Genomic DNA, 25,499 nt, shown 5'->3' with positions numbered 1-25,499 from the left:
TTAGAGCAGGAGCCTTTTACTACACTCTTGTGGATTTGTCTTAGAACGTGGCACATTATCATTTTCTGATTAACAAGGGCTCATCGATGGACTTTAAGCTTTCACAGGTCACGGAGAACAGGTGTGATTTTCTGGGACACCCATGGTCCCTGGAGCAGAAGGCACTGCACATAGTGGGTGCTTTACGCATACTTGTGTCTTGAGCTGATTTACAGTCAGTCCATCCCACTGTGATGACGACAGTGACTCAGATCAGAGAAGAGCCAGCCACTGGCCCTCAAGACGACATTCAAGGCCTGTGGGGTGGGAGTGCCTGGGATGATCAAGACACTGAAACTGTGGTCGGGGCCAAGTTTGTCTAAGTGTTTTAAGACTAAAGAGGAACATGCTGACACAAAAGGCAGTGTCTTACTGCCCCAGAGGGCTAGGAGTGGCTTCTGGAGTTTAAACTCAGGTCATCATCATACAGAACAGGCAGTTTCCCTGGGAGCTGAAATAATGACGTGGAGAGTTTTTGTTGTTAGTATGCTTTGTTCCCCTCCCACCCTCCACCCCAAAGAAGTTTACAGAAGGCGTAGCATACAGAGTGCAAGGAAAATAAAAATTATTCATCCGAAGACCAGGAAAACACTTTTTCTCTCTGAAAACCTCAGTTCTCTCCCACCTCCCACCCCGACTCCAAGATCAATACAGTTTTCACACTTTTTTATAGTTAGGGTTTCTCTTTGAGATTTTATTTTGATAAAAAAATTTTAATAAGTTTTTACGTCGCACACCGCATGTGACCTCTGGTGTCACTGTGCGCCTCTAGGGGCTATGATTTGGCAGAACGGCCAAGGCGGAGTCAGGGGGTGGGGGCATGACTAGCCTAGGAGTTGGGGATACGGTTCGAGGTGAGCTCTGCCTCTGCCTCCCCAGGTGACTCTGCCTAAGTCCCAACCTCAGCTTCCTTCTCTGCGACAAGGGCATGAAAAGGCCTCTTGACCGACTCCCTAGGCCACCCTGAAGATCTACTGAGGCACTGCCTTGGGGACATACTCTAGGTAGTAAAAGGCACCTGTAAATCTAAGTAAGGTAGCACTTCTATCTGAACATCAAAGAGAAATGAGGCTTTACATGTCAACCTGTTATCTAGATAACACAAGCCTCCCTTCTTGAGTATGAAAGTGCATTTGATTTAAACTTCGGGGATGGCACTTGTGTCTCTAGACTAGGCTCTTCCCTTTTTGAAGCCAAGAACACTGATGCAGGCTTATTAATGACTGTCCGCAGGGCACGTGGAGGCTATGAACTTGGGTTATACTGATTTGCTCAATACTGACTGGCCTCTAGTTTGTACAGTCCTGGATTCTTGTGTTCTGAAAGAGCATTTCTGTCTTTTCCTCTCAGGTAAGGAGTCATTTCTCCCTGCTGGCAAAGCTGCTCCCTTTCAGATTTCCCTTGACTCCTGCTTCTAAACCACGTCAGATGTGAATATCTAAAAACCTAGTTTGTTAAATTCAGTTGCAATATAAGAGCCTATCAAGTTCTTCTATGAGCAAACCTGAGGAGTTTTATACATCTTTACATTAATCTAAGGTCGTGTGCCTCCCTGCTCAAAACCTTTTCAATTTTTCTCATTCCTACCAAAACAAGTCCAGACACCCCAGGCTGGTATAGTTTTCAAGGCCTTCAATCGCCTGTTCTTAAACTACAGTTGCAATCTCTCTTCTCAACACCCCAGTGAGACTGCTGCCCTCTGCTTCCTCTTGTGCCTTGAAAGCCCGCCCACCCTTCAAGGCCCACCTCCTTCCCGAAGTCTCCCTCAGTTACAAATAGCCTCACTCCATCCTTTGAACTCTCCTGTCATCTTATCCACGTCTCTCCTGCGGCACTGATCACTTTCTGACTTAAAAGTAGTACATTTGCCGGGATGCTGTCTAGCTCTCTTTACTATCCTGAAACCCCCTTGAAGAGGTTTCCTATTACCCCTGGTCCTGCCTCTTGTCACATGGATGCATAAACGAGTGGTGGCAAATACGCTGCCAGCTCTCGTTCTCTGAGCCCCATTTCTTGACGTTGCCCGCTGTGCTCTGGAGAGCTAAGGCTGCCGCACGCCGAAGCTCCTGTCAGAATGGCTCCGAGAGGGGAGTGGCTCTCCCTTGGGGTAACTCTGCCCTTCCCTCGCCTCAGGGAAGCTCGGCCTGCCTGTCCCCGGTGCCCTCCCGGAAGGGGGGCGGCACACGCCATGCCCCCGCGGGGAGTGGCAGGCGGCCCGTGGCGGGAGCACTCACCGCTGCCCAGCCTCAGGAGCAGCACGTCCTGCAGCCTCCGGTTGAGGTCGCGGAGCTCCTTCATCTCGGACACCAACGCCCCGTACTCCTTGAGCTTCTTAGCCTGCTGAACCAGCTGCCTGCGAGTCCGCTCCAGCTCCTGCTGGAGGTGGCGCATCTCGTCCTGCTGCTGCTGGTAGTTGCGCAGCAGCTCCTCATACAGAGCCCGGGGCACACCGGCGTCCTCCAGACTGTCCATGTCCTCTGGGCCTGGTGAGGCCTCCACGAAGACCTCTTCCGGACATGTGCTGTGGCCCAGGCTCAGGCCGTTCTGCTTCTCCAGCCGGGCCACCACTGCCTCGATGCTCTTGTGCGCCGTTTCACTCGGCTTCCGCCCCTCGGGTCTCTGTGTAGGACAACGAGAATCAGTTCAGGCAAGGGCAGCTGGGACTTTCTTGGGCTGCGGCTCAATATTTCCCCAGACAATCCTAGAATCACAGAACCACAGAACATCAGTGCTTGGAGAAACTTGTGCAGACACGTAGTCAAAGCCCTTCACTTTACAAAGGGGGAAACAGAGGTCCAGAGTGGGGAAGGGTCTCGCCCCAAGTCACAGTTAGTGGCAGAAGCAGGACTCTGGTTTCCCAGGCCAGCACTTCTTCCGTTCCATCACTCTGCCTCTTGGGTGCATGTTATAATATCCTGACTGCCCTCCCCAACTCCCCAGGCTCCCACCCTACCCACAGGGCCCAGGCAGTGATCTGCTCACAGGGAGTATTCAGTGTGTATTTGTGGAGAATCAGTAACAAATCAGGCCAGGCCTAGCCATCCCGGGGGAGCCATCACTCAAACCTCCCCCTCCCCCCTGCTCCCCCCCACACAGAAAAGGGCATTCCACCAAGTAAACTTTTCCTCAGGAACGCTGTAGTTGGGAAGGGTGCTAAGGACTCGAATCTAGGGCAGGAATCATGTCTTACTTTCTGTTCCTCCACTGCCTACTCAGAACTGGCACTTGGCAGGGGCTGGATAAATGTTTACGTAAGAAAGGTTCAAAGAACGCTAGCACTGGAAGGTTCTTTCTGGTTAAATCCCTCATTTTACAGGTGAGGAAACTGAGGCTCAGAGAGGGGAAGGACTACACTCAGGGTCACACGGGGAGCTACGGAGAGAGTCAGACCCGGAACCTGAAGCCCGACTTAGAGCACTAGGCTCCTTCCCCCACCTGTGTTAGCCTCTCCTTGGACTCTGGCCAGGTTGAAGCTCAGCAAGAAGTGGATACAGAGAGGACAGTTTAGTGAGAAGACAATTATCTAGGACTACCCAGGAGCTGGGGTTTCAGCTGCCTGAGGCCAATTCCAGCTCAAGTGGACAGAGCTCCCACTGAGGGGAAGTGGGAGTTAGAGGACCAGTGCAGGAGGGCTGTAGGAGCTCTCCTGACGGGGGCACTTGTGGGAGATGCAGACAGCTGGAGATACCAGATTCCAGACAACTTAACTGTGTCCGGTCAAGCCTGCCTTAACCTCTCAATGAGTTCCTGAAAATTTTGGAAAAAAACAAAAAAAACATGACTCTGAGATTAGGTTACATGACAAAATCCTATCCTGTCATTTATCCACTGGGATAAAGTGCTGCTGGTAGTCTAGATGAGTTTATTCATTAAAATTATAATGATCACTTTGGATACCCGTCTGCATCACTACACTGTGAGCCCACTAAGGGCAGTGACCATGTCTGTCTAATCTCTATGACCCCAGGAACCAGCAAGGGGCCAAGGCCCATAGCACGGGTGCAATGAATGCATGAACTAAACTCAACTGCATCTTCTGGACTATGCTTTGGGGATGTCCTTGGCCTGTGTCCAAAAGCAGACTGCAGTCAGTGCAGAAGGCATCCCTCTTCCTCCTCCCTTCCTCCAGGGCACCCATCGTACAGAAAAAAACATCTGGCTTATCGAACAAGATATTCAGCAGGCTTACAAGCAAAGGCTGGAGGAGAGCAACTAGGGCGCACACCAAAGGAAATGCAACCTCACGCACAAGTTTTCTTCCAACCCAAGGTCACATTAAGCCTTTTGTCTGAACCTGGCGCACCCCACCTCCTCGTGAGTCCACCCTTAGCTGTTTGGGGCAGCCTGATAGTGACTGGCTCTGAACTGCTGCCCAAGAGCAGCCATGTTCCTGGAGCCTAGCAGTGACCTCTCCGGAGCTGGAGGCCAGACGGAAATGCACCACTCCCAACCCTTAGCAGCGATGACACTGCACAGATGGTACGAACAGGACAGCGCTCCCTGGAAAGTCAGCCAGCAGAGCAAACTCACGCTAGCCGTCCCGAGCCTCTCCCAACGTGAGAAAGTCATGGCCTGTGACACCAGGGGGCATTTACATGGGCAGAGTAGGCCAGACTGGAATTCTTTAGCTATAAGAAATCTGAAACTGCTGCCCCGTACTTCCAAAGAAGAGGAAAGATTTTGTTACCTTGATGTGTCTAAGCTGTAAATCTTCTTCCCCGTAATCTTTAACTTCCCCATCTTCTTCTACATGATTGAGAGAAAGTTTGGGGATTTTTATTTTCTTCTGCATCACACTGTTTTCAAGGTCAGATTTGTCTTCTAAAATGCATAGCAAGAGAATAAGGTTCATTATGAGTCAAAATGCTCAAAATGCCCATAACCTCAAATACTAGAGAATGTCTGAGGCCAGACCAGTTAAAAAGGAAAAGCAAACAAACCCAAGACATGTTTGTTCCCTTCTACATGCAGGGCTCCTAGTAGCAGCAGTGCAGATCAAACTCTAGGATCAAGGGTATATGCTAAAGGCACCACCGTACAAAGCGTTGAAATAGCGCCCAGTGAATTTGCTGAGGGGTTTCCCTAAGTATATCTTCAAGGGTGGCCTTTTATGGAATTCTAGAATCTTGGAACTGGAATGGCCCTTAAATTGCTATCTGGTTTTAACTTAACTAGCACATGAATCCCTCAACAACCGAGATATTTCTAAGCAAATGATCTCCCAGGAAAACCTGGGGGGTTTCTGCCCGCTCAGGTACTGATGAGCATGAAGGGATGATAGCTCTTACGGAGATAAAGCCTGAACTGGAGCTGAGGTACAGCCTTCCCACAGCCCAGACACAAGACAGGCTGAGTTAAGACAGATACAGGAAGAGTAACTAGCAACATTTACTGGTATCAGATAATGAAATGACAGAGTTTGGGGGGCCTCAGTGACCAAGTGGCCCAACTCTCTCTCATCTTACAGGTGAGGATGGAAGGCGCATGCCCAGGGTGTGAGTCTGAGGAAGAGGCAGGAGTGGGAAACAGGCCTCTGGCATCTCAACCACTGCTTACGTGTGATAACAACACACACTGACGTGCATTACAAACTACAAAAGTGCTACACAAATACAAAGGGATACTACTTCTCCTCACTTTCTTATTCTTTAAACTCAACTTCAGATAATCTGAAAGAGAATTATTTTTCTCTTGCACAGATTTCAAACTTTACTTCCCAGATCTGTCTCTCACCGTAGATGTCAACAGTAAAAATTCAAAGAGGACAGTTCCAGAGGTAGAAACTCAAACATGCTCTGGAACTGGCCCTTGTGGTAAATACTTTGAGGTCCTGTTTTCTGGGCCTGAACTGGGACTCTGGGAATTACTATTTCTTACTCCTCAAAGGTTCCCACTGCTGCTATATCTTAAATGTAGTTTGTAGCATGTTGCCCAATGCTGGATGTAGCACGTGGCCAGGGAGTGGTTAAGTTCTGTCTCTTAGGGTCTTTATGTGTGAGTGTGTGTGCACATGTATGTGTGTGTGTTGAACATGCTCTTACACTTCCCCCAGTCCAGGCTTCTCTCCTCACAACTTGTTAGCAAAGTTGAAAAGGAAGCCTGTGAGCACCTAACTATTCCAGAATGCAGTCAAATGCCAAATCTTCCTGAATGTATCTTAGGAATGGAGCCCCAGCTGGTCAAGGGTGGGACTGCAGTATCAGAGAGGCCTCAGTGTGAAGCTCAGCTCTCCCGAAACAGGGCGCGAGGAGGGAGCAACAAGGTCTTGATCGCATGACCTCAGGTGTCTCCTCTATAAAGAAGCGTGGGGACGACAGCAACAATGCTTCACACACTTGACCACACAGCATGGCTGGTACACACTAGGCACTCAATGAACAGGATGTAAAAGCTGGTATTATCAACAGGCTCAGAATCGTTTTATTTCCCTAAGCATAAGGTGGATAAAGATACAATTAAAATACAAAAACAAAGGAATGACTTAAGAAGGGTATCTAGTGTAAGGGAAATGCCCCCAAAAAGAAGAGGCCGTCTTGTTAACAACCCCTCCTGATCAGAGACGAAAATGCCCTTTCCCACTAGTGGAGCAGCAATCCTAGGCTTCTAGCTTCACAAAAAGGCCAGTTCTTGTTCTTGTTCTCTTTGTCCCTATAAAATACACCCAATGGGTTAGGCAAGAACAGCAGCAGGGACCGTGGTCTTTCTAAAAGAGCAGTAGCTCACCTCCTATAAATCACTGTCCATTCCTTCTAAGTCAAAAAGCTGCTAAAATATAAAACCTAAAGAAGGTGCTCCAAATAAATTATCCTGAAATGGGATGGGTGGGTGTGTTCACATGTGAAAAAAGAGGGAGAGAAACTCAAAGGGATATAGAGGATGAGAGGGCGGTGTTAGAACTTCTGAATGTGTTGAGGCAAAGCTCCTGGGTCAGCCTTCAGTTTGACAAGGTCAAGGGCAAAAATCTGAGATGTAGCCACCAAACTAGAAATGACAAGCTATGCTCTGCCTCCCTGAGGTGAAGCTCTGTAGCTGAGAATCATGCCGGTACGGAGAGAAGCAGTCATTCAGGCTCACAAAACTGGGCAATATTTCAACTGGGAGCAATCCTCAGACCATTTCATTTAACCCTTTCAAAATGGAGATGAGGTTCCAAATGGTAAATCCTTGCATCCGTCTACTCGGCAGTCAGGCCCAGGGATACAGGGGGAGCAAGACAGGCAGGGTTCCCATTCTGGTGAGCACATCATTGTGCAAGGTCACAGAAGTTAGTGCCATAACATGAACAGCATGGGAACTCAGACTGTGCAACCAGAGTTCAGAGCTTTTCCTCCTATGCCTCCGCTTAACATTTACTGAGAATTCACACTTGCAGGATCTGGCTGGGGCCCTGGGGCACTGAGAATGAACACCTGCTTAGGGGACACAAGATAAAAACCCACGAAAAAGAAAAGCCCTCAAATAAGATTGAGATAAGATCTCAAATACTGAATGTGAATAAGGGGAAAGTAACTGCTTTAGGATCTTGGGGGCAAGGGAGATCACCTTGGTCAGTGTAACCATGGCAGGCATTTGAGAGGAAGGGCCCTTTGAACTAGACCCCTTACTTACCGGGTGGTCTTGAGTAACTTAATTTACTTCTCTGATCCTGTTTCCTAATCTGTGACTTGAAGTAAATAATTCCTACTCACATTGCCAGGATGCCGTGAAGATGATCAATTCTGTGTGTTAAGAACTTGAGTGGAGTGAATAGCACTTGGACCGTCAGTGTACATAAAAGGACAGCCATTTACTGACGGCAAGAAGAGGGATAAAGGACAGAAACCAAAAAAGAAAGATTGCAAAAACATTTAGACCGGAATGGTTACAAAAGATGGTTCAGTTATAGGCAGGAAGAAAAGGTGAGAAAGAAAGTTAAGGTGGCTGGGGCTTGGAGAATAACTGGCCTTGAACGCTAAGGTAAGAAGAGCTGAGGTTCAGCCTGCAGGTGTAGAAAAGTCAGACAGTCTGGATTCCAAGTCCAGTTCTGCTATGTGGTAGGTGTGAGAAGTCAGGCAAGCTGCTGTGTCAATGAGCATCACGGATCTCTTTCCGTAGGAAGGGAGACAGAATATTGACCTCAAGTGGGATCAAATCAGCTGAGTATATGTGCCTTGAAGGCAACAAGAGTGGTACTTACAGCAGATGACAAAGCTCAGCAGAGCCTGCGGCTGGCCCTGGGCTGCTGCGGGCTTGCCCTGGAGGTGGAGACCTACTCAGCCACCTGGCTTGAGAGAGCCTTACTCCCCATAGGATGACAGGAGCCCAACTCCCACCGGCTATACCCAAAGCTCCACGCCCCCTCCATCTAACTGGAATGCCCCCTCCTTTCCTTTCTGTTAGACAAACTCCACCTAACCTCCACTCAGCTCCTCTTTCCTCCTCTAAGGTCCCATTACACCTTATACATACCTTCTCTGTAGCCTATTTTCTTACTATGTTGCAATCACCTGTTCTGAGGTCTGCCTTTCCCACGGGAGTGTGGGTAACCACAGGGCAGGGCCCATATCACAGGCTTGGCCATACAGTATAGAGGCTCATCAAAAAAAATGTTTAGTGAAAGAATAATAAAAAGAGGCTATACCAGTAAGCATATGAAAAGATGCTCAAAATCATCAGTGATTAGGGAAATGTAAATCAAAAATAATACTATCAGATATACTTCATACTCACTAGGATGGCTACAATCAAAAAAAGAAAAGAACAGAGAATAAACATAACAAGTGTTGGGAGGATATGGAGAAACTGGAACCCTCATACATTCCCGGTAGGAATGTAAAATGGTGCAGCCACTATGGAAAACAGCTTGGCAGTTCCTCAAAAGGTTAAACAGAATAACCATACGATCCAGCAGTTCCACTCTTAGGTATGTACTCAACAGAAATGAAAACATGTCCACCAAAAACTTGTGCACAAATATTCATAGCAACATTATTCACAATAGTCAAAAGGTGGAAACAAGCCAACTGTCCATCAACTGATGAATGGATAAGCAAAATGTGGTATATCCATGCAACGGAGTATTATTCAGCCGTTAAAAGAAATAAAGTATTGATACTTGCTACAACATGGATGAATCTTGAAAGCATTATGCCAAGTGAAAGAAGCCTGACAAAAAGGCCACATAATATATGATTCCATTTATATGAAATGTCCAGAATAGGTATATCCACAGAGATAGAAAGTAGATTAATGTTTTCCAGGGACACAGGGGAAAGGGGCAATGAGAAGTGACCACTTAATGGGTAACAGGGATTTCTTTTTGTGTGATGAAAATTTTCTGGAATTAGATAGTGATGATGTTTGTAGAACACTGAATTGTACACACTCTAAAATGGCTAACATGGTGAATTTTGTCTTATGTGAATTACACTTCAATTAAAAAATAGGCTACCACTTTTAGAATGTCTATTAGCGACCAGATGCCACTATACGGCTCTTCACATATATCACTGTACTTCCCAACAACCCTGCAATCAAGTATTAGCTGCATGTCTTTCCACAGAAGAAGAAATGAGACTCAAAGAGGGCCTAAAGCCACCCAGATGCGAAGGCAGAGCCAGGATTCGATCTAGATCTCTTTGCCCCCCAAGCCCACGCTCTATTCTCTCTAAAAACACATGCCTGAAATATGGTTGAGCCATATTCATAGATGCTGAAAGAATGAATGATGGCTCTAGATAAGGACATCTAAATTCCCCAGCCTGAAGTTCAAAGCAGAAGACCACTTTACTCCTGTTCTCCTGTCACGCCCCTCTGGCCTCAGGAAGCCCCCAGATAGGAGTAACTATCGCCAGGCACAACGAATTAGGTTGTAGGCCAGGGCTCAGGTTTGAATGGGTCCTTTGAAAGGGCAGGCTGAGCAGTGCAGGAAGGTCTGAGTGACAGAAGTAAGTTCCTGAAAGGAGCAGAAGCAGACAGTCCCTCGAGTCACATGTCCCCTTACCTGGACCCTGGCTGCCCCAGTGCTTGGCCAGGGGGATCTTGAGGCCCCTCTGAGAGGTCCTGCTGGCTCCATCCTAACGCCCATCACCCTCCTCCCTGCGCCATGCTCCCTGGATGAGGGCTCAGGAAGATCTGAGGCCTCCACTTGTCCTTTTCTGCAGTCACTGGACATTCACTGAGCCCCTGTTCTGTGCTGAGCACTCTGCTAAGTGGTCCTGGTCTTTCGGATCCTTACAACCCAGGATGTGCCAAGAATCCCAACCAGAATAGCAGGCTTGACCTCCTGAGAGATGCTGGCTCATGTGGGGGCAAACCTCCAAGCTCCAGGCCTTCCTAATCCTAATCCCAAATTAAAGGTGGTGCCTCACATCCGCACCTAGTCCACAGAAGATTACGGAACACTCAGTGTCACCGTATAAAGTGGAAGAACTGGTTGGGAGAGGGAGGCCCAGGATTTAACAAAAGCAGCCCAGTCTTTCCAGTCAGGGAGTCCTGGCTTGGAATTCTGCCTCTGCTACATACTAACTGTGGGAACTTGGGCAAGCTACCTCACCTGTCCGAGTCTCACTTTCATTATCTGTAAAGTGGGGATAATAAACTGTTTTCCAAAAGGTAGTGCATATAAAACACCAAGCACAGTGCCTTTCTTGTCCCAGGTGTTCAGTGAATAGTGGCTGTGAGGCTACCCCTGTGGGCTGTGTCATTGGCTTTTATCCTGTGGCAAAGAGACCCGTACCCGACACAGATTGAGACATGATGAAAGAGATGTTTGGGGAAGATTAATGTGGCAATGGCAAGCAAGATGGATGAGGTGTGAGGAGGAGACTGAACACAGGGTGACAAGAAGCTATAACTCTTGACTGGTCACATTAATGAAGGTGAACGGTGGTGTGGATCACCTAAGACAGCAGGTAACTTCATGCAGCGTTTTAATGTGGCTTTGGAGTATGCTTCTGGCTTTGCATTCCAGGAAACCACAGAAGAAATTAGCAGGAGACTCAAAAAGGATGAGTCAACCCACCTCTCTGGTCAACCCACCTTTGCAACTGCTCCAAGCTTAAGACCAAGTAATCAGTTTTAGTGTAAACAGAAATAAGTATGTAGCCTCTGAAGAGATAAACTTCATTGATTCTAACTTCCTGATTCTTTTGTTTCCAGGGCAAGAAAACCACCAAGGATTTGGGCATCAACTTTCTCCTTCTCCTTTCCAGCTACTATGTTGTCAGCTAACTGCATTCATCTTATTCAACAAATACTGAGTAAGCAACTACTATGTGCCAGGCCCCATGCCAAATTCTTTACTAACATCAATATATTCAATCCCCATAATGATTCTATTGAAGCAGAAACTGAGGGTCAAAGAAGTGAGGTGGCTTGCCTAAGACACAAAGTTATTAAATATCAGAGCCAGACGTTCCAGTCAGGCCTGCATGTCACTCGGGGCCTGGTTCTATCATCTAATTATCCTATAGGAACCAGAGAAAAATTACCAAGTTGCTGTAACTTCCTCAACTGAACTAGAAGGCACATACAATATGGTGAGTGTGTCAATATAATTCCCCAAGTGCCAGCTTTTCTCCCAAGCCTTTGCCTACATCCAGGAGAATGCTGTGATCAATTCCCAAATTGAACTTAGTATGACTTGATACCAACCTCCTGAACTCCAAGCTTATCAAGACCACCAAGCCCTAAATAACCCCCAAATGGAGTCCCTATTCAAAGCCATAAAATATGGTAGAAGCTGCTCTTCAAAAATATAGAAGACCTTGGTATTTGTCATTAATCTGAGAGGGAGAAACATCCCATTAAACTTACCACTGGAAAAAAAAAAATGGAGGCACGTTTAATGAGCAAATAGTGTTTTAGAAAAGAGGCCGGTGGACAGGAAATCCAATGCAATTCTGTCTTCAAACATGAAGATACTCCTGAAGAATTTGAAATACAGTTAAAATGGGAGAGGTACTGTCTTGACTCCCATTTTACATAAAATCATGCTGGATAATTAAAAGAACCCAATGTCAGAGTTTAATGTGGTGTGGGCTTGTTAGCTATGATGAAGTTCTGAAAGGCTAAACATAAACTGTTTTACATAGGTTTTGTCTTATTTAAAAAATATCTATATGCAAGTTTAAAGTTCTTCATCTGTGTAAAATCCTTGCAAAGTCTTATGTTTGCATTAAAAACAGACATGCCACAGAAAAGGCATGCATATCTCATTCTCTGGCCTGTGGCGTTTGTTTTTTTAAAATCCAAGGCAGACAAAATTCTCAAGTTTCAAGGATTGTATCTAGCCAAGACAACACGAAGATGAGTGCCCTGCTGTGGTAAAGCAGAAAGAAATCAAGAGACACGGGTTCGAGGCCCGGCTTTGTAACTCACTCTCTGGGTGACCAGTTACTTCCTTTCAGCTTTCTTTTCTGTAAAACATAGGGACTAGACTAGAAAACCTTAAGAGATCCTTCCAGCTGTGTGACCAACTGGCCAGCCACAGGGAATTCCACTTCTCTTTCTCTTCTATGCAGTGCCGGGCAAGAGTAGATGATCTAATCCCTCCAGGTGGGCTCGTTTGAAGAAATGTCCTGCTGAGACCATCCGAAAGGGGAGAGAAGAACTGCCAGCCAGGTTTCAGTAGGTCTCCCTGCTTTCACTCCCATGGCCTCACTGGCCTTGGCACAGGGCTAGGGCACAGACAAAACTAGGAACCTCATCCTTCTGACTCATTTCATGTGCTTCACCAGGCTGTTGCCAGGGTAATAAGTGGCCCCACCACAGGGTCACAGAGGGGCAACAGATGGGGGGAGATGGTAAGCCTTTCATGCTAAAGTCAAGCCACAGGAGGATTTACAACACCCGCAAGTTAAATTTTAAACCTGTCTTCTCCTTGGTCCTCTAAATCGCTCCTTTCCACAAATGGTGGCACCCATGACTAAGCAAGCTGTTCTCTCAACAATGCTTAGCCACCACAGTCCTTATCAGCTACCTATATTTAATGAGTACCTACTATGTGCCAGATACTTTTCCATATTACCTTGCTAAATAACATAGTGGGCAAGTCACTCGTTACCATCTCCACGTTACATTTGAGTACCTGAAACTCAGAGAAGTGAAGTAATCTCCCCAAGGTCACACAGCTTGTAAACAGCAGAGTCACGGTTTGAACCCAGACTGTCTCACCTCAAAGCCTATCTTCTTTCAGCTCTCTCAATCTTCCTCCTTGATACTCAAGGACGCGACCTGGGGGAGGGGGTCATTTAACCAATTCTCCCATAGGACAGGATTTCATTCCAGAATATCCACCTCCCCTGACAGGGAGCTCATCACTATGCTTAGAAGCCCTTTCCATCGTTCATCCTCTCTCTCGGCTATTATTATATTCCTCCCACCAACCGCTTTGAATTCCACTCTCTGGACCTAATTTTGCTTTCTGGGCCTCAAAGAACAGGTCTGATTCTTCTTCTAGTGGGGCAAAACTCAGACATTCAGAACTACCAAAATACCATCCCATGCAAATCTTTTCTTCTCCTGCTTATATATTTAGCTGCCCCATCCTACTATGTCTCCCAATGAGCTCAGAGGAAAAAGCAGTTGCTGTGCAGTTAAAAGAAACAAAAACAGGCTTAGATCTGGGATACAAAGGCCTCGCTCCTTGTCTGATTTCCAGGACACCCATCTCTCCTGGTTATCACTTGATTCTTAGTCCATCTCTGGCTGCTTCTCCCCAGTCCCCTTTCTGGGCTCTTCCTCTTCAGCTGTGCCCTTAAAACCTGGTGTTCTAGAGTTCTGCAGGATTCGCTTACTCTGCCCCCTCCCTCTGTGAAACCACCACTTCCACGGCTAATGACTTCCACACTGGGATCTTCAGCCCAACTTCAGAGCACTCTCCTGAACCTTGGGCCACATGCCTAATCGCTCTCCTGGAGTATCTGCCCAGGTATCCCATGGGCCCCCAAGATTCATCTTGTCTCAGACTGAACTCAATATCTCCTCTTCCACCCAACTACTTTTCTAATGCTCCCCATGGAGGGAGGAGAGCCCAGACCACCACATCATCATCACACACATCACCACAACCAGACAGTTCCCAAGTCCTGTGGATTCTCCTTCCTCAACCCACCTCAGAGCCATCACAACCACTGCCACCCTAGTTCGGGTATCATACTTTTCGACTGACTTGACTCACAGTTCTCCAAGAGCTTCATGTGTATGGGAAGACCTTAGCCCACTGCCTGGCACCTACAGCACCCACTAAACAACTGTCTGCGTAGCTCTCTTCTCCCAGGGTAAAATAAGAAGCCTTATCTCACAAGGATGTAGACAGAGTATGTATATGGTAATTCCTAGCATTGAACCTGGAGCCTGGTGAGTTCTTAATAAATATTTAGTAAACGAGTCCGTGAAGGCAAGAAACAATGCCTATTCCTCCTCCTGTATTTCCTTCCAGTGTAAGACTGACCACCTAGTGTAACTTAATACCTGGGGAACGTAAATGAACCAGAGAAAAGCTCTTCAGGGTATGTATGCTTTTCCAGTAAGCATTTTAAAATGAAGAGTACACACATCTTCTCTCTCTAAGGAGCTTATAAGACAAAGCAGGTAGGCACAGTGGAAAGAGAATAAATCTTGAAGTCAAAGATCTAAGTTTGAATTCTACTTTTCTGGTGCGTTTTTAAAAATAAACACCAGTGTGCTCTTGAATGACAAGAAAACACACAAAAGAGCAAGACCTGAGCTTGCCTGGGGCAATTTCTTCTTTCATCCTGTGAACCAGAACTCTGAAATACTCAGCAACACATACTATTTAGTTGTAACAAATATGTGGTTCTTAAACATGACAAATCACATCAGACGGGACCTTAAATGGTTAACATTTCAGTAGAATCTGCAACAGATGACAGCAGGCAAGTTCCAATCTTCGCTCCAATGTACATCAGCAGAACATGTCAAAACCTAAATTAAAAGTTTTCACTCGTTTAAAAAAAAAAAAAAAGAATCCTTTTGTTGGCAGTCTCCCACTGATGACACGCAACAATCTTTGCATATGAAATCGGCTACTCCCCTGCTTCACTGCTAACTTTGTAGAAGTTCCAAAGCATTTCTGGAGCAAGTGATCCATTTGGACCAACAATGCCAAGCTGGGACCTGAGCCCTGAATGAGCTAAAATTACCAAAGCAAGAAGAACGTGGCTTTGGAAGCTATTTCCCCCAAGTGTGGGGTTTCTTCTAGTCAAGGGAGTGATAAAGAATGTTGACTTTTTCCAGGTGAACAAAGTTGAAGGAAGCCTCCAAAACTCACTGCAGGTTTCTGTTCTGAAAAACAAGTTGCTGCTACAGGGGTTCCTGTCCTCCCTACTTCTTCTCCCCAAGCATAACAAATGCACCTGTCTTCCCCAAGTTGGTGAGTTCCACTTGGGCTGACTGGAGTGGACTACGTGCCGGGCACTATGGATGCAGAGAGAAGCAAGGCAGGTCCCTGTCCTGGAGGAGTTCACTGTCTGGTAGGAAGACAGACCTATTCACGACTAACCAAAACAAGACACAGAATGCTAAAGATAAGTGAGGAACAGCAAAGTAAAAGGAGAGCTCCGAGGAAGGAGAGTTTCCCTTGGGGACTGAGGGTGGAACAGGGAGCTGCCAACGCATCTGTCCACTCCTCTGTGGCATTCGTCCTCAGCTCACGGGACTGCAGGCATGTCACGTGTCTGCCTTCTCCACTGAAGGTGAGCTCCATGGGCAGAGGCCCCATCTCACACAATGATTAATCCATCCTCGTCGGCTCAAAGGAGTGCCTGAGGGAGTGTTCTCAAGATGGCATGAAGTACCGCAGGCCTGGGGGAAGCTGGAGAAATGGGGTTGGTCTGGGGCTGCTATGAACGCCCCGGCTGAGAAGCTTAAGTTTTATTCAGTAGGCAACAGGGAGCTACAGAAGGTTCTAAGGAGAGAAGTGACTTGACTAAGACTGTATTTTGGAAGATTTTTCTGACAGCAACTTGGAAAACAGATTGAGGCAGGGTAATCAATTAGAAGGCAGATGTGCTGGCTTAGATAAGAGGTGGTGCACGCCTGGATGTGGGCAGTGGTGGTAGAGTTGGAAAGATGTACAAGATAAACCACAAAGCCCACCTAGAATGGGCCCTTTCTCTGTGCTGCCCTGGTGCCTGGCTTCCACCTCTATTTAGCACGTACATTGGGCCCTAAGACTACACTCACCCTGAGGATGATGCCCATTTCTTCCCTGTCATTCTGCCCGGACAGAAACCCCACATGGCAGGGCCTGAAAAGTTAACTTTTGTTTCGCCTGGATTGTGCTGTCATTTCAGTCCCAGGACCTCAGACCTGCAGATGCACTGGAGCATTCGCTTATTATAGCACCGGGCCTGGTGTATAGGAAGTAGAAGGGGGACATTTGACGACAAAAGGAATTTAGCACACCAAATAATAATAACATAGCCAAAGTGCCTGCATAGAATGGCAGAGAATTTTAAGACTCTGAGCTGAGAAAAACCAGTTGTGGCCCCATAAAGAAACCATAAATCAATACCATGAGCCCCAGTAGCAGACTGGACTGCAGTTAGATAATGGCAAGCTCTCCAAATGGGCTGTTCTCATTTTCAACACGCTGTCTGGCAAATAAATGAGAGTGGTGAAGGAGACCACATCCAAAGGTGAGCCACATCTTGAGTTACGTGGACCATGGAGGATGGGAGCTCTTCTGCGATTTCCTGAGGAAAATGACAACTTAGCAGAGAGGAAAGTGCGTGTGCTCTGTAGGAGGGAGGCTGGTGAGAGAGGGAGAACAGAAGGGGCTGGAAAACTCAGCATCTAAAACTGTTCCTGGGCTCGAAAACTTGATTTGAACTGTCAGCTTCACGGACAGTTCTTCTCTTGCCTTTCATTCCTTCCAAGCCTGCTGTGTGGCTGACGAGAACATCAGCTACTTTACAAAGGAGATTTCCAAGTGGGGGCCTGGCACTGGAAGACCTCGGTTTCAAGTCTGGCTTTGTCACTTGTTAGCTATACAGCTGGAGAGGAGTCTCTGAGACTCAGTTGTCCTCATCTACACAATGGAAACAGTAACAACGGCAATCTCTACCAACAGGGTCCCGCGGAGGACTCGGAGAGAGAATGCACAGGCACAAAGTTAGACTGTCAGTAAAGGTGTGTTTGCTTTTTCCCCTTGAACTGAAATCAAGGCTATATACTGATTCTGACACACGTGGAAACCATGATGTAGACCAGCATATGCTGGAAAATGCAAAGTCCCAAAGCAGCTGGCTTTGACATTTCCTGGATACAAGAAGAGGTACACCTGAAGACAGCTCTGAGTTGGCCTGGGCAAACGGTAAAGTACCGCGCTTCTCACCAAAAGCCATGAAATGGCCCCGAACTGCTCCTGAAACTACGCTTTTGGTGCCAGAGAGGGATTAATTACTCATGGCTAATGCACAAGAACATAGCTACCTCTGCCTCCCGCTTGAGGGCTCGCCGCCTCACATCTGGTCCCACAGCACCGTGGTATTCACAACTAGGAGATGCCAGAAGATGAGCTCCTTAAGACGAAGTCACTGCAAGCAATTCTCGGAGCCACCACATCCAAGATGGGGTTTCAAGACACATGGGAGAGTTCTTCCAGGACAAATGAATTCCCAAACCTACCCTGGCCCTTCCAGTCAGGTCTGGAGCCAGGACAGTGGCTCCAATTTAAAAGCTAACCAGCTGATTGGAATTCTAAATGTGGCCTAGTCAACGGCAAGTTGTTTCTTTTTCTTCCCCTTGCTCTTCTCAAGAAAAAAACCTGAAGAGAGGTGGAGGAAAGTGCTTTTCAACTCACTTTGCTCAAACCGGAGCCACGCTTCTTCTCTGGATCTACTCTGCCAATTTCCAGATGTTGCCTAGGTCTGTTTGTGCGTGTGTGTTATTTTAACTGTCTGTTTTCAATAACCCTAGAGATTTATCACCATTCCAACTTGGAGGATGAATAGTCTATAGATTCAAGATTCATGGTCCTCACACCAATAATTACGTGTGTCTTACTGAAGAAGACTTTTGTCAATTTCCAAACTCAGAGTCTGTGGGGGCTGCCATCTGCCTCAGCAGCCTCTCTGCGGTGCCTGAAGAGCAAAGCACAGTGGTGATGTTTACTGCATGAATAAGTGGATGCAGGGACAATCTCTAAAAGAGGAAAGCAGCTATTACACACTAAAACACCTACCTACCACGGACTCCTTCTGACCACATCACTCCCCCGCCTCCTAGGGCCCTTCCAGATCTAGGAGTATAATAGAATCATTAAGAGCATGCTTTCTCTTCTTCTAGCCAAGGGGAAGCTAAGGTTACAACCTACCTATAACCTCCTCAGGCCTATACTGTACTCTTGGGGAAAAGTCTCCTAATCCCTTCCCTCAGGTAATTAAAAGCAAGCAAACAAATGAAATAAAACCTAATCCGCTACAAAGGTTTCCCTTTTCTACATACTTTCCTTCATTCTGTTCTTCTGGCCCCAGGGATGCCCAGGTGTTGTGGGGTGGGGGCGGTCTATACCACTGTGCCCCAGGGCTTGCCAGAGAGGTGGTCAGGACACAGTCTGTCCACAAGGGCCCCAGGTGCTCATAGGGTTCCAGTTCTTCTTTCACTCCTCAACTCTGGCAAACCTACTTTCCAGAGGCAACAGGAGGTGATGGAAAGGAACTTTTCATGAACCACAGCTCTAAGCTACTGCTAATTTGCCACGGGACCCTAGGAAAGTCACTTCTCTGTTTCAAGCCACAGTTTCCTTATTTGCCAAATTTAAATATGATACATGCTGAATTCATCTCTTAAGGAAAGCTAAGGAAGTTGGAAAAAATAGGAGAGGTCTCAAACTACAAAATGCTAGCGATGTCTCCTAACCCCTGGTCTTCTCTTCCAACTGGAGGGCAGGGTGGTTTACTGTCTCTGTCCACTCTGAGGTGCACCCTCCTTACCAGCAACAGCTAAAAGGCTGCTCCCCAAAATGGAAGTGATACTTTCCTCATCCACTCATATCTGTACCCAAGCCTCCTGAAACTAGCTGGGAAAGAGGATCCACTGACTTTACAAAGGAAAAGGTGCCTCGGCATGGCAGAAAGACCCGGTGAAGGAGGCTAGAGGGCTGGTTTCTAGTCCTACCACCAAGTGAACCTCAGCGTCCTCATCTGTCAAATGGGGATGAGACCACCTGCCTTGCCTATTTCTCAGGGCCCTGGGAAAGCAGGAATGGGAGGTCTGGTCTCATCCTGACCTAGAAACTCTTTCCTGGCCCTCAGCTCTCACTCAGAGCCTTCCGGGAGATTCAATAGGGGTGTGGAGTCTGAGGGATGCTAAAGTGCCACTACTGCTTTACCTCTGCCACCTAGCCAGGGAGGGGCAGGAGAGAGTGGCACCCAGTACCCAGTGAGCAAGGCCTCTTCATCCTGTCCAATGATGGCCCGAATGAAACAAGGATGTCATAGCTTCCCTCTGTAAAGAGGGACTCCCACCTGGCAGAGTCCGACAATATCAAGCCTTGCCTCTCACTCCCAGGCGGTACTAAGGGCCTTAAAGGGAGAGACAGACAGCTAGAGAAACTTGAGGAGACAGAAGGCGCAGAGAGGGAAGGAACTGAGAGAGAGGTAGAGAGAAGGTGAGAGACAGAGAAATGAAGGTACAAACGGGCGGGGAGAGAACAGGAAAGTGAGGGAGCCGAGAAGAGTCAAACAGAAAGAGTAGGACAGACAGAGAGAGATGGAGACAGACTGACAGCGCGGGAGGTGTCGGGGAGGCGGGGAAGACAAAGGGGACCATCTCGTGTTTTTAACTGGTCTGGCCTTCTAGAGACACCCCGTCCCCTAAAGAAAAGCCTACGGGACAGGAGAAGGGGGCCGGAACAAGCAGCGGCTCCCCCCGGCCCCCTCCCCGGCTCCCGGTCCCCGCCCGGCCCCCGAGTCCCTCCCGGACCGCTCGCTCACCTGCCAGCGCCAAGATCTGGGCCTTGTGGAGCAGCAGCGCGCCCCAGTCGCGGGGGGCGCGCGGGGGGCTCTCGGGCCCGGCGCCCAGTTCTTCCGGGCCCCGGTACACGGCGTACACCTTCTGGTTGTCAAAATCCAGCCGCGAGCGGGGGCTGAAGTCGCGCACGCACGACACGGGCAGCGCGTAGCAGACGTTGTCCTCCAGGAACCGCACAAAGGCGTACATGGTGGGCGCCGGGGGCGGGCCCCGGTCGGCCGGTCAGCCCGCGGGGCGGGCGCGGAGGTGGGGAGCCGGCGGGGGCCGCGAGCCGCGCGGCCGGGCCGGGGGGCGGGGGCGGCTCCCGGGACCCGGGCTCCCCCCGCTGTTATTGTTCCTGAAAGCACCGCTCTGCCAATCGGCTGCTCTCGCCTGGGCGCGGAACCTGGAGGGAGGGGGGCGGGGGGCGGAGGAGGGGGTTTGGAAGCGCACCGCCACTCGCGAAGTCAGACCCGAGCAATCACAGCCGGAGCGCGATTCGCCGAGGGAGGGGAAAGGGCAGAGACGCTAAATCGCGATAACGATAATAACAATAGCCTTGCAGGAAAAAAATGCATTGACTAATATTCAAAGTCGCGCCGCGTGCAGGATTTGTGGCTTCAACGGTCGCACTACAAAACAAATTGCATTGCAACAAAACTGCACTGCACAGGAGAGGAGAGTGTGAGAGAATAAATGCAGGGCAGGGGGCAATCTTGTTTGGATTCCTAAGTGTAAACTTGCACTTGAAAGAGAGCAGAATTTGGGAGTGTATCAAATAATTGAAACCGCTCCTCTCAACCCCTTTAGTTCATTGTTGTTTTGTTTTTTTCTTTCTGGCAAAAACCGCCAGCTCCCCTGTGGGGAGGGTCAGTCAGCCAGAAATGTTCCCCCTGTGCTGCCAAACTAGTTCTGACCAGAAACTGGGGCTTATCTGGGATTTCCAGTTGGACCAGCTGGCTGGGGCAGTGGAGTGTTTGTCAAGGGCCCCTCTCAGCTGGAGGAAGCAGTGTAGCTTTTCTCCCCTGTAGTCTTCCTCCAGTGAAGCACCCCTCCACAGAATGCCTGTCACTGAACTGGGACCAGTTGGAATGAGCAGGGAGCCGAGGGGCGGTCGTGGTCGGAGGAAGGCAAACCCAGGGCTAGCTGGGCATTTCTGGAGCACCTCGAGGAGTTCTGACTGGGCTATGTGTCATAGGAACCCCATCCTACATTAGAGGGGATCAGCATCCTTGCACTGACGCCTCTGAGAGGGTGGGCTTTGCATCAGATATGACTACTTATATTCCTGGCACCTGATAGGGGCTCAGTGAATTTGGGGTGAAAAATAATAATAAATAAAAATCCACATTCAGTCACACCCATACTCTTATTCAAGCGACCAATATACACTGGGTATGTGCTACATGCCAGATTCTGGGCTAAAGGCTGGTGGTAGAGAGATGAACAGACAGCACGAACACCTGGATCTCTTGTGGTATAAGACAGTGTACCAGAACTTGGGTCTCAATGTTGGATTCCTGTGCCCAAATTAGGTTACTATATGAATACCACACCTTCTCTGTCCTGGAAACCCTTACAATCTGGTCTGAAAGTATTAAAAAAGTGTAAGTAAGTAATTATGTTATGGTGAGAAAAGTGTTCTCATAGAGGAATGCTGAATTGAGGTGGCAGGCTGAATTAAATGTTATATTTTTTAAAAAATTCATTTTAATGAACTCAACCTGTAAGAAAAAGACAAAATAAATGTGCCAAAATGTTGTTTCTTAGTAGTGGTGGGCGATTTTATTTTCCTTTGTGTGTTTATATAACTATTTTCCACGATAAGCAGGGATTACTTTATAATCAGACAGCATTACACGTTATTTTTTTAAAAAAGCGCTGGGCTCACATTTCAGATCAGCTACACTAATGATTAAGTAGATAAACCAAAACCCTCCAGATTATTTCACTGTGATTTGGGGAGTACATTATACAGGTGAGGGCCATCAACATGCAGCTCCCAGATCCAAACGTACAGGTCAGATCTAGTTCCCTTCAACTTAGCCTCTGGCATATATGCAGTGACAGCCAGTTATGAACACATGTTGTCCTGATACAGATGTTGAACCTTTGTTGCCCCACATACTTGTGGACAAAAGAGGAGCCACACTGAATTGTTCCAGCAGGTTTATCTTCATGATTATGATTTCTTTGGACTGATCTTACATGAGTTTTTATTTTAAGAATACATTCCTACGGTGGTCAAGGGGAAGTAATGTGTAGCAAGACTTCTGATAATTCGCAAGTCGTGCAGAGTTGGCCATATTTAATGAAATACCATGAAGCTCCAAACTCTGTTTGCGAAATCATTTCAGGTAGCACCATGGCCAACCTCCTAGCCCATCTAAATGAGAGTGACCTCAAAATACATTACCAATCTCATCTCTACCACCTTCCTGCACACAGTACACTCCAGAAACGTTACACTAGTTGACATTTCCCGAGAGAGCATGTTTTATCAGGTCTCAAGCCTTTGTGCTTGGTTCTGCCCTCATCCTGGGAAGTTCTTCCTCCTGGAGTGCACAGTGACCTCAGCCTCCCCTGAAGGCCAGCTCAGATGTCACCTCCTCTCTGAAGCTTCCCCAACCAGCCTCTCTCCTCAAGCACAGGCAGTTTCTTTCTACTATTTTGTCCCAGCACCTTTTATCTTCCTTCATTAGAATGAGCTCTTTGAGGGGGGACAAAAAAGCCGTGTAACCTCAGCATCCCGGGATCCTAGCACAGGGCTGGGGAGAAAACGCTTATAAAACAAATGCATTAAAGAAAGACACAGCATGAATAACAAACCTCTTGCATGGTTTTTCTGAACATTTGTCCCTTCTTTTCAGAGGTGGGGCTGAATCCCAGCTCTGTCTTTCCCATTCCTGGTGATCAAAGTGCAGATCGCTGAGTCTACTTCTTGTGAGACAGACACATCCATGAACATATTAAGTATCACTGCACCCTCAGGTTCAAACAAATTCTCCATCCAAGTCAGTGTAAATCGTTCTAATAAGGGGGCAGTTCCATTTTCCAAGAACCCAGAAAGAAGAAAAGAACAAATAATGACATGGATGCCAACAGAGTAAACACGGACTCCATTCACCTTGCATGTAGGTGCACAGAATGGATTCTAGAGAAGCAATGGCATGTACAAGAGACTCAAAGAGACACACTTCAGCAGCCTAAGGGCAACAGAAAGACACCCAGAGTTCCTGCTTTCTGTGTGTATCACACAGTCAGTCTTTTAACACAGCTTCTAGAGAACCTACTAAGTGTGCCTCCTCTGTCCTAGTGAAAACCGGAGTCAAAGTACCTCTTTGATCCAGAGACTGTTGCTCCAGGCTTTACACATACCAGAAACTAAAGCTGTTGATAGATGATTCATTGATTGGCACACAAAGACAGTTCAAAAGTACAGATTTCATACTTAAAGAGGTGGCTAAAGATGTCAAGTTCAACCAGATCACAGTTGAATCCCCTCTTCAATATCCCTGCCAAGTGTTCATCCAGATGCTTCTTATATAGTTCTAATGTTAGGAAGTTTACCAGCACGCCTTATCTTTGGGACACTACTGACTGTTAGAAAGGTCTTTCATACTTACACTGAGGAAGAAGCTTTCACCTTGTAGCTGTCATACTAGGTTCACCACCAAGAGTCTCATGCCAGCCCATCAGATATGGAAGAACTGGGGATCCTATCTCATTAGGATCTTGTTTATCTTCTGCCCAGACATCTTCACTTCCTTCACCTATCTCTCCTCATATGACCTGGTTTCAGTGATGATCATTGTGATATCTACTTTTCCTTCAAAGTTTACTTACAAACCAAGCATGCCAGGCAACAAATATATATGATTTCAATTAATTTCACACTGAACCCTTGAAGTGGGTATTATAAACCCCATGACAGAGTTAAGAAAATTAACAAAGCAGTCTGGCTCTGGGGAATCCTGGAAGGCCTGTGGTCATATTTGCATTTTAGACATTTTAGACTAGAAGCAGTGTGGGGTAAGGATTGGGGGGGAAGCAAGACTGGGGAGTGGGAGGCCTGTGATGAGGTTGACTGTCCTCTCCCTGCCCCTCCCCTAACTCCCTCTTTCTACCAGCCAGATGTACTTTGCCTCTTGTCCAAGTCATTTTAATGGAGCAGAAAATGTACACATATGGGGCAGGTTTGCAACTGTGTCTGCATTGCACTTTCCTGTTGAGTTTTGCAGAGCCTTGGGTTAATGTCAAGCTCCTTCAGCTTAGCCAGCTGAAGCATGATCGGGGCAGCAGGGGGACTTATGTTTCATATTACTGCATGGAATTCTCAGTGTACTTTGTAAAACTATTTTAAGGAGACCTGGTTTCTGTGAGTTCTTAAAGCAACTGGAGCGTGTCTTTTCAACCTCTCTGCTAATGATTGACCACATTTTTTCATGATTTTGCCTTTTTTCCCTGTGATATTTAATTTGACTTTTTAAGTACTTGCTTTTTAAAATTTTTATTTATTTATTTTTATTCTGCCCAGAAAAGCAACTTGCTGTGCTATGAGCTCAGGGCTATTGTCTTCTCAGGCTGATTCAAGGAAGGAATGTTGATACATGGCCAGGAGGATCTGGGACTGTTGGGAGGCCCATGCTGGGCATTACCCTGAACTGCTACTATCACCCAAAGGCAGTGGCATCAACCCAGTATATCTGTGTGAACTCCTGATAATGAAATCTGGTTGACTCTGGTGGTGGGGTTTTGGGCAGGGGAGGAGAGGGCAGGAGACAGGGGGAAGGAAGAGAGCAGTTGCTCATTGAGTACAACCTCAAAGCCCCGTGAACACTGCCTGGAGTTAGAGGGAATGCCAACTTGTCATATAGGCAACCACCTGGAGGGCCAAAGGAATATGGGCTTTGGAATCAGACCAAGGATTAAATCCTGACTTTGCCACATTTTTGCTGTAACTTTGGGCAAGACACTTTGCCTCCCTAAGACTCAGTTTGCTTACACATAAAATGAGGCTAATGATATGTATCTTCTGAATGTATTATGAGATTTGGGGCAGGAGTTTTTACCCTCTCTGTGTATCAGAACCACCTAGGGAACTTAAAAAAATATCCCACTCCCAGGTCCTATCCCCTAAGATCCTGATTCAATTCGTCTGGGGACGGGACCTGGGAAATGATTTTGTTTTTTAATTCCCAGATTATTCTAACATCAGACCAGTTGAGCACCTCTGAGTTGGAAGATTTTAAGGTAACATGGCAGTCACATAAGAATTGCTCAACCGGGGCTTCCCTGGTGGCGCAGTGTTTAAGAATAGCCTGCCAATGCAGGGCACACGGGTTCGAGCCCTAGTCCAGGAAGATCCCACATGCCGCGGAGCAACTAATCTCGTGTGCCACAACTATTGAGCCTGCACTCTAGAGCCCGTGAGCCACAACTACTGAGCCCAGGTGCCACAACTACTGAAGCCCGCGTACCTAGAGCCCATGCTCCGCAAG

General features: G+C 47.4%; 2 protein-coding genes across 6 annotated transcripts in view; both read right to left on the bottom strand.

Moving 5' to 3' along the window:
- BEND5 (BEN domain containing 5) overlaps positions 1–20,342 on the bottom strand; it is a 47,969-nt gene extending 27,627 nt beyond the window's left edge. Inside the window, exons 1-3 of one of the 4 annotated variants that reach the window (XM_027108599.1) lie at positions 19,983–20,342; positions 4,727–4,860; positions 2,274–2,740 (exon numbers count right to left, since the gene is read on the bottom strand). In XM_027108599.1, coding sequence (XP_026964400.1) covers positions 2,274–2,511 — 238 coding nt within the window. In that variant the 5' untranslated portion in view covers positions 2,512–2,740; positions 4,727–4,860; positions 19,983–20,342. The remainder of the gene's footprint in view (positions 1–2,273; positions 2,741–4,726; positions 4,861–19,982) is intronic. The other 3 variants (XM_027108598.1, XM_027108601.1, XM_027108600.1) reach the window with 3 other exon arrangements.
- The window catches only part of AGBL4 (AGBL carboxypeptidase 4), a 1,265,610-nt gene that overhangs the window by 233,073 nt on the left and 1,007,038 nt on the right, over positions 1–25,499 (bottom strand). The window lies entirely within an intron of this gene.

This window comes from Aethalodelphis obliquidens, unplaced genomic scaffold, assembly GCF_003676395.1.
Source record: "Aethalodelphis obliquidens isolate GAN/ISIS:26980383/991018 unplaced genomic scaffold, ASM367639v1 scaffold9, whole genome shotgun sequence".
NCBI lineage: Eukaryota > Metazoa > Chordata > Mammalia > Artiodactyla > Delphinidae > Aethalodelphis > Aethalodelphis obliquidens.
The sequence above is the reverse complement of the archived record's forward strand: the minus strand, read 5'-3'. Positions and strand labels throughout refer to the sequence as shown.